Raw genomic sequence first — 16,529 nt, 5'->3', positions numbered from 1 at the left:
ATCTCGAATTTGCGAATATAAAACCTATATTTACTCCAAGCTCCTGGTGAGATACTATTTGACCTAGGAGGAACCTTCTAGTTTGGATATCGAAACCTTGTGGATGCAAAAATTTCCTGCAGGGAGACTCACCCACCATAGCCAGGTGTGCGACCCGGATCGAACACCGGATTAGTCAAGGCAAAGCCTTGGAACCGGGGTTGGCAACCAAAAAAAAAAAAAAAAAAAAAAATCAGAATTTTTTATGAACCTCCTCCAATCGTTTTTATTGAAAGTACTCAGTAGGACCCACCCTTTCCAAAATCAAAATCTTATAAGAACCCTCTCCACATTTTAACAACTTTATTGGGAGATTGCAAAAAACTTTTAAAATTTAAATTGAACTTTAATATTACCATATTACCCCCCAAAATGAGTTAATATGACTAGAATGCCCACACCTAAAATTTCTATTTTCTTTCTAATTCCAATCCCTTTTTCCATGGTGGAAAATTTTCTCTGAGTTTTCTCCAAAATGGATCTTTCCAACTCTCTAGCTGTTATTCATGTCAGTTCCTTATCCCAAAAAAAGAAAATAAATAAATAAATAAAACTGTATTTATCCCCACAAAAAATAATAATATAAAACTTGTTTTTACGATCACGTAGAATGCAGTTGTATCCACCAACCACGTTAAATTTACAGAGCGTGAAATTCAAGGGGAGAATTACCTGAATCAAATCATATTACGTTAGAAAAGTCATTAGGGGTGTCTAAACATTTGAAAGATTGGAATGGTTGAATAAACATTAGGATCTCTATTTTTTCAATAGAGCTTTATTAGCCAAACAAGCTTGGAGATTACTTCAGAATCTTAGTTCATTGTGGGCCAAGGTTATTAAATCTAAATATTTTCCTAATGATGATTTTCTTGATGCTAGGTGTGCGAAGGGCTGCTCTTGGGGTTGGCGGAGTTTACATGTTGGGAAAGAAGTTCTTATAAAAGGTTTGATTCGAAGTATTGGTAATGGTTACCAAACAAAGGTATTTTTTGACCCTTGTATTCCTGAGTTACCTTTGAACCGTATTTGGAGAGTTCCACCCTCCGGGGCGTATGGGTTGGTGAATTAATACATTGGCCCTCAAGATCTTGGGATACCTTTAAATTGCGGCTTGGTTTTCTCGGAGAGTGATTTCTTAGGATTCCTATTTTATCCGAGATTGTGTAGGATAGATGGATGTGGAAGCATACTCACCATTGTAGATCCGCTTATTTTATGGAGTTAAACGCCTCTTTGGGCTTATCTACTAGAGGCACCACTGCTCTCTATCTTTTGGTCTACACTTTGGAAAATTCATACGCTTCCTAAGATTAGCTGTCTCGGAAAGTAGGTCATAATGCTTTACCTACAAATTTTCTTTTGTTCCAAAGAGGTGGTTGCTATACTCCTTTGTGTCTTTATTGCAAATGTGCCCCTGAATCAATTGTTCATATTTTATTTCATTGTCCTTTTGCAAAACCGTGTTGGAAGGTCTCTCCCCTTCGGTTGGATACGGATCTTTTCCATGGCCATGACATTGTGGACTGGTGGAACTTTATTGAATCACTCTTTCAACATTCCGTAATTTAGATTGGGTACATACTATATGGAGTGTAGTAGCTTGGTTAATTTGGAAGGCTAGGAATGTTTATCTATTTGAAGGGCGTGAACCCAGTATATACTTTTCTTTGGTATCTAAATGGTTTGTCGCGGATATTAGTGGTCACTTTATTGAGGATGTTTCTACATCGGCCACAACTGAAGTGTTGGATCCTCCTATGTTGATTGTTTCATCAGGTGCATTATTTAATGATGTGTATCCACAAACGACAAATGTTGATGATATCAATTTTTTCATGTATTTTCAGATGGTTCATGGGACTCCACAACTTCTCGTAGTGGTCGTGGAGGGATTATCAAGACATCCTCCGGATCATTTATCGCTGCTCGTATGAAAGCAAGTTGGGCTTTATCCGCACCACAACGGAGCGAATGTATGACATCCTTCAAATTGCTTCTAATATAGGGATCAAGAATATCAAGTTATTTTCTGATTGTCAAGATGTGGTTTCCAGTTTACATGGTGCTTCTAGTACTTTGGATTGGAATTGTTCAAACTTAGTTCAACTCATTAAGAACTTTTTGTTGGGATTTGACACTTGTGTAGTATTACATATTTCGCGAGCAGACAATGTTTCTGCCGATATGTTAGCTAGAGGTGTTCGTCATTTGGGTATGTCTAAAGTTTGGTGGATGCAGCCACCACGATGTCTTGATCCTTTGTACTCTGTTCCTATTGGGAGGATTTCCCCAGACTTGTTTCTGTGAATGAATTTCTTTTTCTGTGTTTGGCCAAATAAAAAAAATAAACATTAGGAAGGAAGTGGTTGATGTTTAGTGTTTAATGATGAGGTCTGTTGCATACTTTTGTTTGTCAAATTTGAAAACTCCATTCCAATAATAAAACCTTGTCAGTTTTTATTTTCAACATCTCTAGAACCAAACGGACAGCACCAGAGTTTTAGGCCAAATAAATCAGTAACCGAGAAGTTCTAACAATTAGAAATTTTGAAAGAAGTAGAAAATTTTACTACACAGATGGATGATCCATGGCGATTTCAATGGAAATCTTCACATACAAAACTACTACGATGTGTTTTGCATGAGTGTAGTAGCGTTTGGGTCCTGAACTTCTTTTTTCAATACACTTCTCGTCAATGAGAATATCTCAAACATGATTTCAAAATTTCATGGTTGTTGTTGGTGGGATGGAGGTGGGGGAAAATTCAAAACCAATGAACAAAACAAAAGGAGAATAGGGGTAATATTAGTCATTTCACACGTGTTTTTAAAATAATTTTATTAAATGAAGGTAAAAGGGTAAAGTCATACTTCAGGTTAACAAGTCAATAATGATGTTTCTTTTCTCATAAAAAAAATTGAGTCAGTAAAGAAGGTTTTGATTTTGAAGGAGACGGACTTGATTCCAATAGAAACAAAAATGACTCAATGTAAAAACTTCAAAAATAAATGACTAAATATCGCTAAAGATAAGTCCGCTAGAGGCGTCTAGAACAAATCCCCAAGTTTATGTAACCCAAAGAATACCTGGGAACTATGCATAGATTTACTTTCAAGCTTATAAATCAATAGGAATGAACTTTTAGCCGATGTATGAATAAATTTAAAGCGGAATACTTGGGAACTCACACATATTTTATAAGAAATTTTGTTGCTAGACATATAAATAAATTTCATTTAAAGTGGTCATACTTCTGGTAAGATGGTGGTAGCCTCTTATGTTGGGGTATTAAGATCAAGAAAGTCTTAGCTAGGTTCAAATTTCTGTCCATAGAATGTAGGTGACAACTCAATTGCCTGTTGTACCTAAATATGGAATGGATTCCTTGTCCTTGCCCAACAACAAGACATCTAAATTTTTATTGTTTACCATGAAGCTTTAGTTTATAAGATGTTCCACTTTTGTTACATTTAGCAAAAACACTTTTGTTTCTTCTGATCTTTAATATCCTCTTTCCACGGTTTTTTTTATTAGTAACTTGGAAGTATCTGTTATTTTAACAACTTGAAGTCCAGGATTTGACCCCAAAAGAAAAATGGGACATATTTGGGCTTTTTCTATGATTTTTCAGAAATGGATGAATCTTTTCAACTTGATAAATAGTGATTATAAAACATATTTTACATTTACCATTTATGTAAAACCCTTTTGTGTTCCAATGATCAAACTAGGACGACAACCATGGTTGTGAATCAAGAATCATGAATTTGGCAAATCTTGTAAAAAGGGAAATCGAATCTACTTCTTTGCTTCTATATGAGGCAACACTTTTTCTTTTTCTTTCTCTTTCTCAAATTTTGGAAGAAGGGAAATTGAATCCACTTCTTTGCTTCTATATGAGGCAACACCTTTAAGTTTCTTTATACATTACATACGTGAAGGTTCTTGAGCAACACTAACAAGTTTCATTAAAATATTGAGCATAATTTGAGGTTTCCTCCAAGGAGAGTTGGCATCTTTTTTTCTCTTTTTCTTTTTTGGTAGGACATGCTTCACTTGTTAATTTATATAACTTTTGTCTTACTTGCTTCTCTCCTCTTCTGGATTTCTACACTTGTCACAGGAAACTGAAATTGCTATGAGAGATTTTGCAGTTGGTAAGGAACTCGATCTCTGCAACTCTCTTGAGCTAGCTATCAATCTTTTACAGTTAGTTTATACATTATATTTTCTTGCTTTTAAGTTTCCACAACTGAATTCCCACTAAATTGCTTGGTCTATGCAGGAAAAATGGCTATGAGAAACTATGGCGGAGCTGATAAGAAATTGATTATTTCTAGCACTCTTCAACAACTCGGTGTCAAGGAGGAGTATGAAAAGCTTGAGAGTATTGTAAACAACTTCAAAATGCGCTTTTGGAAGAGTGATATGGATGAACGTTACAGTGAAGGAGAGGCCAAAGAGCTATTTTATGAAGCAGAAGACAAGTTGGACGAGTTGTCATATGAAGCCATGAGAATTTTTTATCAAATGGAGAAGAAGAAGAAGAAGGAGCTCCAAGTACTTAACTGCATGAAGATGAGGGCACCGACCAGCAGCAGGAAGAGGAAGGTAATTAGCATCTCTGCTTCGTTCTTAGTGCATCCATTCCCACTTCTGTACCGTCTGAGAATGTCTCGTAAAATCAAGGATCTCCAGCATGTGTTGAGTAATCTGGAAGTCAAAATGGATCCTGGATTTGCCCATCAAAAAGAAAAAGAAATTGGTAAATCATCCCTACTAGTGCTTGAAGATAATAAACTAATTAAACCCAAGGAAATAAGTGAACGACTCCGCGTGGGTACTGATCCACGTTTTGATAGGATTAGGTGGCGTGAGGAGGCACCAGAGTTTTTTAAGGGGGGGGGGGGGGGGGGGGGGGGGGGGGGGGGGGGGGGGGGGGGGGGGGGGGGGGGGGGGGGGGGGGGGGGGGGGGGGGGGGGGGGGGGGGGGGGGGGGGGGGGGGGGGGGGGGGGGGGGGGGGGGGGGGGGGGGGGGGGGGGGGGGGGGGGGGGGGGGGGGGGGGGGGGGGGGGGGGGGGGGGGAGGAGAGAGGGAGGAGGAGGGGGAGGGGGAGGGGGAGGGGGGGGGGGGGAGGGGAGGAAGAGGGGAGGGGGGGGGGAGGAGGGAGAGAGAGAGCACAGCACAGCATCCTCATCCACAAGCAGCAGCAGCAGCAGCAGTGAAGATATAGGTGATTTATATTGTCAATATTTGCTGCAGAACTCGTTACTTGTTGGGAGATACGATGATGAAGATAAGCTGTTAGATTTCAGTATGCCTGAATTTTCACGTAATTTTGCACGAACTCTCTTGGGAAATGATGCCATCTTGTCGAACCTGGACGATGACTTTGATATCAAGAGGAACAACCGTCGAACATATCTTCATTCTTCTGCTGCTGCTGTTAACAACATTTCTAGTGCTAGAAATGTCCCCCTTTCTTTAAAGTTTGGGAGCCTGCGTGTACTAGAACTTACACATTTCAGCAAAGACGAGTTGCCACCGTCAATTGGAGAGTTAATGCACTTGAGGTATCTTGATCTTTCCTATGGTACCTTTAAAGCATTACCTGCTTCCATTTCCAAGCTCTACCATTTGCAGACTTTAAAGCTGCTGCATTGTAGACATCTTCAGAGATTGCCTAGAGAAATGAGAAAACTGATTAACCTGAGGCATCTAGAAAATGAAAGGATTTTGAGGCACATTCCAAGAGGTTTAATAGGGAACCTTAGTAACCTTCAAACCTTCAATTTCTTCCATGTTGGCAACACTACTGTTATTGATGATGCTGCTGCTGGTATTGAAGAACTGCAGTGTCTAAAACAACTCCGAGGAAGCTTTAGTTTACTGGGCCTTGGCAATGTGAAAAATGAAACAGATGCTAGAGCAGCAAATCTGAAGGAGAAAACAAGACTTGAGGAGTTGATGTTAGAATGGGAATCTGATTGGCATGTCTGTACCAATGATCAGGATAGGCAGAAGCAAGACCTCATATTTGAGGAGCTCCGGCCTCCTCAAAATCTATTGCTTCTAAGGATACTGCGTTTCAAAGGCACCAAGCTCCCCAACTGGTTGGATAATGGAAGTTTGCATCTAGCGAATTTACGGGAGCTCTGTATCTACGCATGTCACCATGTAGAATCTCTGGATCTAACAGGCTTGAGTTTTCTTCAGAAACTGACGATCTCATATTGTGAAGATTTGGAGTCTGCAGGAGTCAAGGATCTCAAGAAGTTGGGGGTTTTGGAATTTACCGGATGTGATAAGCTAAAATCTCTGCTAGGAGCAAAGCAAATCAGTTCTTCAATAGATGAACTTCCTGATCTTCGGCAGCTGCAGATCAGAAGCTGTGATCATCTTACAACCTTAGGAGAGGAGGAGATGTTGCTTCTGCGATCACTGCGGACACTTCATATAGGAAATTGTAAAAACCCAATGGTTTTGACAAAGGGCTTAGAAAACCTTTCCAAGCTTGAGGAATTGCAGATAGAAAATTGTCCAAATATAAAAGAATTGCCAAAGGGCGTTAAACATTTGATATCTCTTCGACATTTTGCAATTAGGGATTGCCCTAAACTCAGGTTCTTACCCGAAGAAATCCAATGCTGGCAATATCTGCTAAGGTTCAGTATTTTTGGTTGTACAAATCTGAGGCATCTTCCTTGGGGTATTGCCAACTTGGAGAGACTTGAGGAATTGGAGATCGACGGATCTGATTTTTTGCATTCTTTTCCAGACATAATGGAAAAGATGACGTCACTGGAAAAGATGATGGAAAACATGATGCCACTGAAATGGATGTCGTTAGTGGAAATGAGGAGGTCACTGGAAAAGATGATGGCACTGACAACAATGACGTCACTGGACAAGATGACGTCACTGCAAAAGCTGAAGATCAGGAGGTGTCCACGTTTGGAGGCTCTACCTGCCTTGTTGAGCAAACTCTCATCACTTCGAGTGTTGGAAATTTCAAACTGTAATATCTTAAATTCTTTGCCTGGAGGGATGCACAACTTGACAAAAATAGACACACTGAAGATAACAGGTTGTGAAAATCTAATAGAATTGCCAGAGGAATTGGGAATCCCCTCAACACTTCGTGTGTTGACTATATGTTGGTGTCCTGCCCTAGAATTTCTACCAAAGGGCTTGGGAAACCACAAAAACCTTAGTCGGTTGGAAATAACTGATTGTTCCAATCTAAAAGCTCTGCCAATGAGCTTGGGAGAACTCTCCTCACTTCAATCTCTCTACATTCAGAAATGCTTCAATTTGACATCGTTTCCCACCATCCTGCAGAAAATGACATCCTTACGGGTACTTTGGTTGATTGAGTGTCACAAACTACAAGACAATTCTGATGGGTTGAGCTCTCTCTTGGCACTTGAGAAGTTGACCATGTGGGGATGTCATAAACTCATCAAGCCTTTGCCTCAGGAGATTGAAAGTCTAAAGTCCTTAGAAGAGCTGACCATTTCAAATTGTTCAAAATTGACAAGCCTTCCAAAAGGATTGGAGAATCTCCCATCACTTAAAGAGTTGGTTATTTGGAAATGCCCCGAATTGAAGAAGTTAAGCATAGAGCAACTGAAAAGGAGACAGTTACGTAAGTTGAACATACAAGACTGTCCTTACCTGGAGACCATAAATGATCAATCTGATCCTAATTATATTGTTACTCCTTCACTTGGGTTCGTTTTCTCATACCTTCTTCTTATTGCTTACTTTTGAATTTTCATTTCTTACCAATGTTTGATAATCTAGTGTTTTAATTCAATAATTTATTTATTATTTTCGCTATATTTTCATATAAATCTGTATTTTTAGTTGTTAAGGATTAAGAATAGTATTTCTTATAGTCATAACTTTCAAAGTCATTGTACATGGGTAGCTGTTGTTGAGTACTGTTGGTCCTGAGTGTGATCTTGGTGAGTTTCTTATCATACATTATCATATAAACACAGTTTTTCTTAGTTTCTTATTTATGCATTTCTTTCAAACCTATAGATTTTTATATTTTGATCTTTCCCACTTGCCATCAATTTTTTTTGCAATATGTTCAAACTTAAAAGGCAGTTAGTTCTCCTTTCTTTCTTCTGTTTTCTTTTGAATTTGAGTGACAAAAATAAATTTGTTCAAGGCTTGGGCAGAGGAATACAGAGCCATGGAAGGCCTCAACATGACAAACCTTCATTGTATATCTATAGTTACACTTGGCTTTGCTCATGAACAGCATGCTATAGTATAATATTTATAGCATAAATAAGCACTAGGATCATTGGAAATTCCATGGCATGTTCTTCCCAAAATCAGGTAGGATCAGCCAAACTTGGCTAACTCAACTCAAGGATCTGAGAATCCTGGGTTTGAGTTTCTATTCTTTGGTAAGCCCAACCATTATCTACCAGTAAAGTTTGAAGCAAAAAGAGCTTTCCATGTGGTAGAACACAACCTTCAAAACTGGTTGAAATTTCAAAAAAAAGAGTAATTTAATTTTGGAAACACAAAGGGGAAATTTAAAAACAAAGTGGATGTATTGTTGAGTTCCTGGCTTCCCTTTTTTATCTTCTTTTCTTTCTTTTCCTTTTCTCTTCATTTACCTTCCTTGTTCTTCTCAACTCTCAAATTTTCTGTTTTATAGTTTTGCTTTTGTAAGATCATTGAATTGATCTGCTATCCTTTTCTTTACTGTAATTATATTTTGTTGATCTTATGAGTTTATGCTCTTAAATTTCTTTTGCGTATGCTTGTGTTTTAGCTGAATGGAAATTTAGTCTCTATACAAGTGACTCACTTTTGAATTTATTATGCTTTTTAATTCTAGCTTGGAGTCATATAATGTGTGTCATGTAAATGTCTTACACTGGTTTTGTTTTTGGCAGTGTTTATTAAAGAAAATACAGTAGCAAAAATATTTTCTCAAGAAATATAAACTTCATAGATAATCATTAACTGTTTCAACAGCATCTGAATTTACTGAGGATAGCTTTACTTAGTATCTGATTCTGTGCAGGTCCTGAGAATTAAGGTTTTTGGCTTTATGCAGCAGCAGCAGCAGCTGTTCAAAGATGGTGAAAACCATTGATGTTGCTCTCAATGTAGAATGGAGAGACTCTAGCTAATTGATGATTTACAATTCGAATCCTGAAGGTTCTGGTCCCCTTTGATGCTTTACAACATGCAATTAAGGTGTTGCAGCAGGATTTACCTTCACCCCTACTATTGTCTAAGCTATACTACTGATGTTGTATTCTCTATTCAGTTCTCATTACACTGTTGAACTCTTCTTTGTGTTGAGTTATCAATTCCCATGACAAAGACTCCATTTGGCTGCATGGGAAGGGAAAGGATTTCTCTTTTTTGCATTGTTTGCTTGTGAGGGAAGTAAAGGGAAATCAATCTTGAGTTTCAATTCAGCTTCTGCTACTTATTAATTAACAAATAAATGCATCCCCTGTACATTAAAAAGCTCCATTGTAACCAAATAAATAAATGCATTTTCATTCACTCTAGCTCACCCATGGTTTATTTTATTCATCCAATAGCTCCAGTCTGAAGTTTCACCCAAGCTCAATCCGTTTGTGGTGACTCCCATCATTGAGGATATTCGTTTTTTATCAGAATTTCACCTTGAATGTAACTTAGATTTCTTACCTAGGGAAGCAAATGCTATTACAAGTACTCTAGCTAGGAAGGCCTTGAGCTTGCTCAATAGGACAAAATGACCATTATCCCCACTCCATAGTTGGTTTAGCTTTGTACCAAAACTGTTTCTAGACCTGGGCAAAATTAGGCCGAAAATCAGTGTTTCTGTGGTAGGTAAAACATTTTCAGGGGCTAAAGGAAAGAATACAAAAAATCGCCCAAAAGAATCTATGTCACTATCAAGGTCAATTTTAATTTTTAAATTTAATTAAATATACTTTTTGAAAACACAACCTACTTTTCAGAATTTACTTTCTCATAGTTTGAAATTTCATTTTAGGGTTTTAAATGAAAATGCTTTTGGATTTTACAGATCTGGGCTTTAATACTCATTCATTAATCGATTAAAATATCGGTAAAATTTGCCGGTTCGCCCCGCACCTTGTCAATTAACTTTTTCCGCAAAGTTCGCACATGGGGTGCACCCACCCCATGTATTAGGAATGAAGAGAATAAATATGATTCATTCAGGTGTGGACTTGCTGCAGCTCTTGCTGAGACATGCGCTTGGGTCATCAAGCCCGTGCTTGATTCTGGTGCTGGCCTAGCAACAGGCAAGGCACGTGGCATGCATGTCCCTCGTGTGCCATTGACAACACAGATTATTTTTGTCTAGCATTTCTGAAAGCATAATTGGTTTCACAGATGAGTTTGTAGTTTCTTCAACTCCCAACTGTATGAAAATGTTCTATTGCCACTATTTGTTGGAGTGAATGCACCTGTTAATATTTTTCTGTTTCTATGGATGCTTAATAGGGTTTTGTTTCTTAAATGCTTCAAGTTAACTGTACTGTTTTGATTAATTTCCCAGGTCTTAATGGCTACTTGCGTTTCTGGGACTCAAAGACACGGCAATCTCTTTCTGCAGTATGCTTTTTAGACTAAACTACATCATATGACTTTGCACTGAATTATAAAATTATTGCCTGATATAATTCAGGTTTTTCTACTTTGTTACATACCCCAACTTTCATTTGTTTGACTCACCAAACATTTCACCCACTAATGTAGAAGAAGTTCAACTAGTAAGTTAATTACAGGAAGTCTATAGTTATGCTGTTTCTTTTTGGATAATGACAAGCTTATACTGTTGGATGCAGGTTTTCTTGAAGCAGCATCTCACAAATGTGGTTATTGATTCAAATTTTGACGATCAAGGTTAGGGTTCATCTCATTTCTCCTATCATGGTTTTTGGTTTTTGGTTTTTGATTTTTGAACCACCCAACTGCAATTGATGGTAGCTGTCATGAGTTCTGCAAAATTCATATTTTAAGTAGCCAGGGTTCTCTACTTAGGTTTATTTGTTAGACCGACTCAATCAGGGGTTTACATTTGGGGGCAAAATTCCATGAATAACACAGAAACCGACTTCCAAGTGAGAACCTGATTGATTTCAGTTTAGGTATTATGTATAGGCTAGATTCTGACCTGATCTTAGGCTACAAAGCTCACTTTTAGATGCATATTTTAATCTTCAATGAAGACATAATACTCGAATTGTGATCTGGTCCATTTTCTTTCTTACAAATGAGTTACTGATCCACTGTTGATTCTTGAACAATTTCAAGTTTTGCTTCTCTTTAATTTTCTGTTCAACTTTAAAAAGTGGCTGAAGCTGCTGAGGATCCATCACAAAATAAGGCAGAGGCAATTGGAACCCCAATTGTGGAGAATGAACCATTGCCCATGAAAAGAAGAAAGGCATCAGAAGAAAGCCAGCAGAGAAAAATGAAGTCCAAGAAGAGCAAAAGGTTGAAAGATGAAGATGTGGATGATGACAATGATATTGAACCACTGCACGGGACAAGTAAAAAGGCTTCCAGTGAAAGCCAGCAGAGAAAAAAGAATCCCAAGAAGAAGAGCAATAGGTTCAAAGATGATGGTGACACTGATGATGAACCACTGCACATGACAAGTAGAAAGGCATCCGTTGAAAGCCAGCAAAGAAAAAAGAAGCCCAAGAAGAATAGGAGGGTCGAAGATGAGGATGATGACACATCATGATCCTGTTGGCAGTGGCAGCTCTGGTTTACTCGTCATACTATGGACGCCACATCCTTTTGAGAGCTGACGTTTTTGAGCATATGTTGTTATTTTATCGATACCTTGGGATTAACATAAGCATCAAGATGAGGATTTCCATTGGAGCCACTGAATCATGCTTCAGTGAGAAAGACGTGGGTTAAGAAGATGATTTATAAGGAATTTTGTTTATTAATGTGAGCATTTTCATTAACAGAATGAACGAAGCTTGTAATTTTTTCATGTCAGAAGCCCAAAGTGTAGATGTGTTAGACAAGGAATCACGGTTGCGGTGTATCAGAATGTCTAGGTTATGGATGAAGAACCATGATGTGCACTGTTCTGGGAATTATCTCCGGAGATTTTTAACCATGGAAACATGGGTGAAGTATGTCATTGACAATTTTGTTTAGAATCAGATTGGAACGTTTTGAGTTGATGCTCGAGAAGCATCAGTACTCTTGGTCAGAAATGGCAAATTTCTAGTGATGGTAAGACAGTAGAGTGAATCAAGAAGGATATTCTTGCATGCATGCTTTAAGTCCCATATGCGAGTACTACTAGAAAAGTACTCGATCTCGATCGAGGACTTGACCATCATGAATGAACCGATATTGGCGATTTGCTGAGTAACTTCATTTCCATGACCATGCAGAGGTTGAAACAACTGCTATGAGAATGAGACTGGAACATATTGGAAGACAACTAAGTACTGTAATGCACTGAAATATGAGGATGCCCAGAAATTGAAATTGGGATTGTTCTCAAAAGTGGGTAATTAGTAAAATGAAAAGAACTCAACAAAAATCCTTCTGAATGAGAGCCGTTGAGATTGTTGAGAATATGGATCGAACTCTCTTGACTTTCTCACTGTAACAGTTTTTGCAGAGAGTATATATGGATTGGCAGACTAGGCAATACGAGTTAAAAGATGGACACGGTTGGATTTTTTTGCAACAACACAAAATACACATAAGAAACGATTTTACAGCCGACCAAGATCAAAGCCAATGATTTCAAGTACATCACAAACTTGCGAATATAAAACCTGTATTTACTCCAAGCTCCTGGTGAGATACAATTTGACCCGGGAGGAACTTAACCTTCTTGTAATGATGTTGCTGGATTGTAATACTCTTATTTAGGTATCCTTTTAATACAAGCTCCTTATTCCAAAAAAAAAAAAAAAAACCCTGTATTTACCTGAAAAAAAATATAAAACCTACTTTTACTACTCTGATGTTTTTTGCATAAATGTGGCAGCATTTGGGTCTTGAATTTCTTTTTTCCCAATACACTTCTTGTCAATGAGAATATCTTAAACATGATTTCAAAATTTCATGGTTGTTGTTCTGGTTTATATTTCCCCCCCCCCCCCCCTTCCGGCCCCCCTCTTCCCCCCCTCCCCCCCCCCGTTCCCCCCCCCCCCTCCCCCCCCCCTTTCTTCGCTCTCCCTTCTCCCCCCCCCCCCTTGTCCTTTGTCCCTCCCCTTCCCCCCCTCCCTTCTGCCTGTCCCTTTTCTTTGTCGTTTGGTTTGGTTCCTCGGCCCGGGCGGTGCTTCCTGCTTTTTTTTTTTCCGTCTTGTTGCCCTCCTTGGTGGGGCCCCCGGCCGGGTTGGGTGGGATGGAAGTGGGGGGAAAATTCAAAACCAGTGACAAAACAAAAGGAGAATAGGGGTAATATTAGTCATTTCACAGGTGTTTTTAAAATAATTTTATTAAATGATGGTGAAAGGGTAAAATCATACTTCAGGTTAACAAGTCAATAATGATGTTAATTTTCTCATAAAAAAAATAAAAAGAGCTAGTAATGATATATTTGTAAGGTTTTGATTTTGAAGGGAACGGACCCTAATTCCACTATAAACAAAAAGGACTCATGTAAAAAACTTCAAAACTAAATGACTGAATATCGCTAAAGATAAGTTAGCTAGAGGCGTCTAGAACAAATTCGCAAGGTTATGTAGCCCAAAGAATACTTGGGAGCTACGCAGAGATTTACTTTCAAGCTTATAATCAATAGGAATGAACTTTTAGCTAACACATGAATAATTAAAGTGGAATACTTGGGAACTTGCACATCTTTTATAAGAAATTTTGTTGCTAGACATAAATAAATTTCATTTAAAATGGTCATACTTTTGGTAAGATGGTGGTAGCCTATTACATACATAGGGGTATTCAAATCAAGCAAGTTTTAGGTTCAAATTTCTGTCCATAGAATGTAGGTGACAACTCAATTGCCTGTTGTACCTAAATATGGAATGGATTCCAGTCTTTGCCCATCAAAAAGACATCTAAATTTTTATTGTTTACCAAGAAGCTTTACTTTATAAGATGTTCCACTTTTGTTACATTTAGCAAAAACAATCTTGTTTCTTCTGATCATCAGTATCCCTCTTTCTACAGTCAGGTTCTTATTAGTAACTTGGAAGTATCTGTTATTTTAACAACTTGAAGTCCAGGATTTGACCCCAACAGAAAAATGGGACATTTGGGCTTTTCATACGATTTTTCAGAAATAGATGAATCTTTTCAACTTGATAAATAGTGATTATAAAACATATTTTATATTTACCATTTACTATTTATGTAAAACCCTTTTGTATTCCCAAGATCAAACTAGACAAAACCATGGTTGTAAATCATGAATTTGGCAAATTTTGTAAAAAGGGAAATTGAATCTACTTCTTTGCTTCTATATGAGGCTTTAACACTTTTTCTTTCTTTCAAATTTTGGAAGAAGGGAAATTGAATCCACTTCTTTGCTTCTATATGAGGCAACACCTTTTAGTTTCTTTATACATTACATACGTGAAGGTTCTTGAGCAACACCAACAAGTTTCATTGAAATATTGAGCGTAATTAGGCATTGAGGTTTCCTCCAAGGAGAGTTGGCATCCTTTTTTTCTCTTTTTCTTTTTTGGTAGGACATGCTTTACTCCTTAATTTATCTAACTTTTGTCTTACTTGCTTCTCTCCTCTTCTGGATTTCTACACTTGTCACAGGAAACTGAAATTGCTATGAGAGATTTTGCAGTTGGTAAGGAACTCAATCTCTGCAACTCTCTCAATTGATTGATCTTCTACAATTAGTTTATACATTATATTTTCTTGCTTTTAAGTTTTCACAACTGAATTCCCACTATTGCTTGTCTATGCAGGAAAAATGGCTATGAGAAACTATGGCGGAGCTGATAAGAAATTGATTATTTCTAGCACTCTTCAACCTCTCGGTGTCAATGAAGAGTATGAAAAGCTTCAGAGTATTGTAAACAACTTCAAAATGCGCTTTTGGAAGAGTGATATGGATGAACGTTACAGTGAAGGAGAGGCCAAAGAGCTATTTTATGAAGCAGAAGACAAGTTGGACGAGTTGTCATATGAAGCCATGAGAATTTTTCATCAAATGGAGAAGAAGGAGCTCCAAGTTAACTGCATGAAGATGATGACGGCACCCACCAAGAAGAGGAAGGTAAGAATCTCTGCCTCGTTGTTAGTACATCCATACCCACTTCTGTACCGTCTCAGAATGTCTCGTAAACTCAAGGATCTCCAGTGTGTCTTGAATAATCTGGAAGTCAAAATGAATCCTGGATTTGCCCATCAAAAAGAAAAAGAAAAAGAAATTTATAGATCGTCAGTGCTTGAAGATAATAAACTAAAACCCAAGGAAGTAAGTGAAAGACTCTGTGTGGGTACTGATCCACGTTTTGTTAGGATTAGACGGGGTGAGGAGGAACTAGAGATTTTTAATATGTTGTCTGGACGTACAAGTACAACTTATATGGCTTTCATACTTCAATTGGAGAAGCTAACGCAGGTGCGCATGAAGATGATTTCAGTCATTCCTATCGTGGGGATGGCAGGTGTTGGGGAGACGGTACTGGCTAGGCAAATATTCTCTGCCTGGTCATTTATAGATTCTCGTTTGCGTACTTGGGTTGATGTGACGCACGAGTTTAGCGTGAAAAAGGTTGTAGCACAAATAATTGGATCCCGTACAGATGGGGACTACAATGTACAGCAGCATGAGTTAGAAGAGCATCTGAGTGGAAAAAGGTTTCTACTTGTATTGGATAATGCTTCGAGCCAAGATAAAGAACAATGGGTTAATGGAGAGAATGTTAAGAGTTGGTTCCAGAGGGAGCGGAATTATTGTTACAACACGAAGTCATGAGGTTGCATCAATGGTGCCTTCAGCTCGTCCATATTATTTAAATGGACTATCAGAAGATGCAAGTTGGGAATTGTTCAGAAGAAGAGCATTTACGGGAGGACATGCTGTGGGGCGAAGTCTCGTCGGGTGGGAACGATTGTTAAGCGATGCCGTGGGCTGCCATTAGCATTAATGTGTAGCTGATGCCTTGCGTTGGAACCAAACAAGAGTCGTGGGGCCTTATGCTCTAAATCCTGGTGAAGGGGATTCACGAGATATACTTGTATCAGTTCAGAGGATACCTTACAATAGCCTACCATCACCATTTCTGAAACGATGCTTCGTATATTGTTCGGTATTTCCCAAGAATTTTACCTTTGAGAGGCTTGATTCAGCAGTGGTGGCTCGGTTTCTTGGGAAGAAGAGGGGCCAGCAGCAGCATCCTCATCCACTAGCAGCAGCAGCAGCAGCAGTGAAGATATAGGTGATTTATACTGTCAATATTTGTTGCAGAACTCGTTACTTGTCGGGAGATACGATGATCAAAATAAGCTGTTAG

The 16,529-nt window shown here is 38.4% G+C and overlaps 1 protein-coding gene and 1 pseudogene across 1 annotated transcript; both read left to right on the top strand.

Annotated features, from left to right (window-relative positions):
- The first annotated feature begins 4,621 nt into the window (after positions 1–4,621).
- LOC149001520 (uncharacterized) lies at positions 4,622–7,815 on the top strand. Its single transcript, XM_089137068.1, has 3 exons — positions 4,622–4,654; positions 5,305–6,891; positions 6,973–7,815. The coding sequence occupies exons 1-3, from the start codon at positions 4,622–4,624 to the stop codon at positions 7,813–7,815; spliced, it is 2,463 nt and encodes an 820-aa protein (XP_088993194.1).
- A 7,783-nt stretch (positions 7,816–15,598) lies between these two features.
- LOC149001519 (disease resistance protein RGA2-like) lies at positions 15,599–16,425 on the top strand (annotated as a pseudogene).
- The last annotated feature ends 104 nt before the right edge of the window (positions 16,426–16,529 follow it).

The sequence above is a fragment of the Hakea prostrata genome, chromosome 10 (assembly GCF_041222555.1).
Source record: "Hakea prostrata isolate BN-2017 chromosome 10, UWA_Hpros_2, whole genome shotgun sequence".
NCBI lineage: Eukaryota > Viridiplantae > Streptophyta > Magnoliopsida > Proteales > Proteaceae > Hakea > Hakea prostrata.
This window is presented reverse-complemented; position numbering and strand designations above follow the sequence as displayed.

Coding starts and splice junctions, on each gene's coding strand:
- LOC149001520 (XM_089137068.1), top strand. CDS start 4,622: ATGAGGGCACCGACCAGCAGCAGGAAGAGGAAG. Junction 4,655..5,304: donor CCAGCAGCAGGAAGAGGAAG/GTAATTAGCATC, acceptor TATTTGCTGCAG/AACTCGTTACTTGTTGGGAG. Junction 6,892..6,972: donor CACTGAAATGGATGTCGTTA/GTGGAAATGAGG, acceptor TCACTGCAAAAG/CTGAAGATCAGGAGGTGTCC.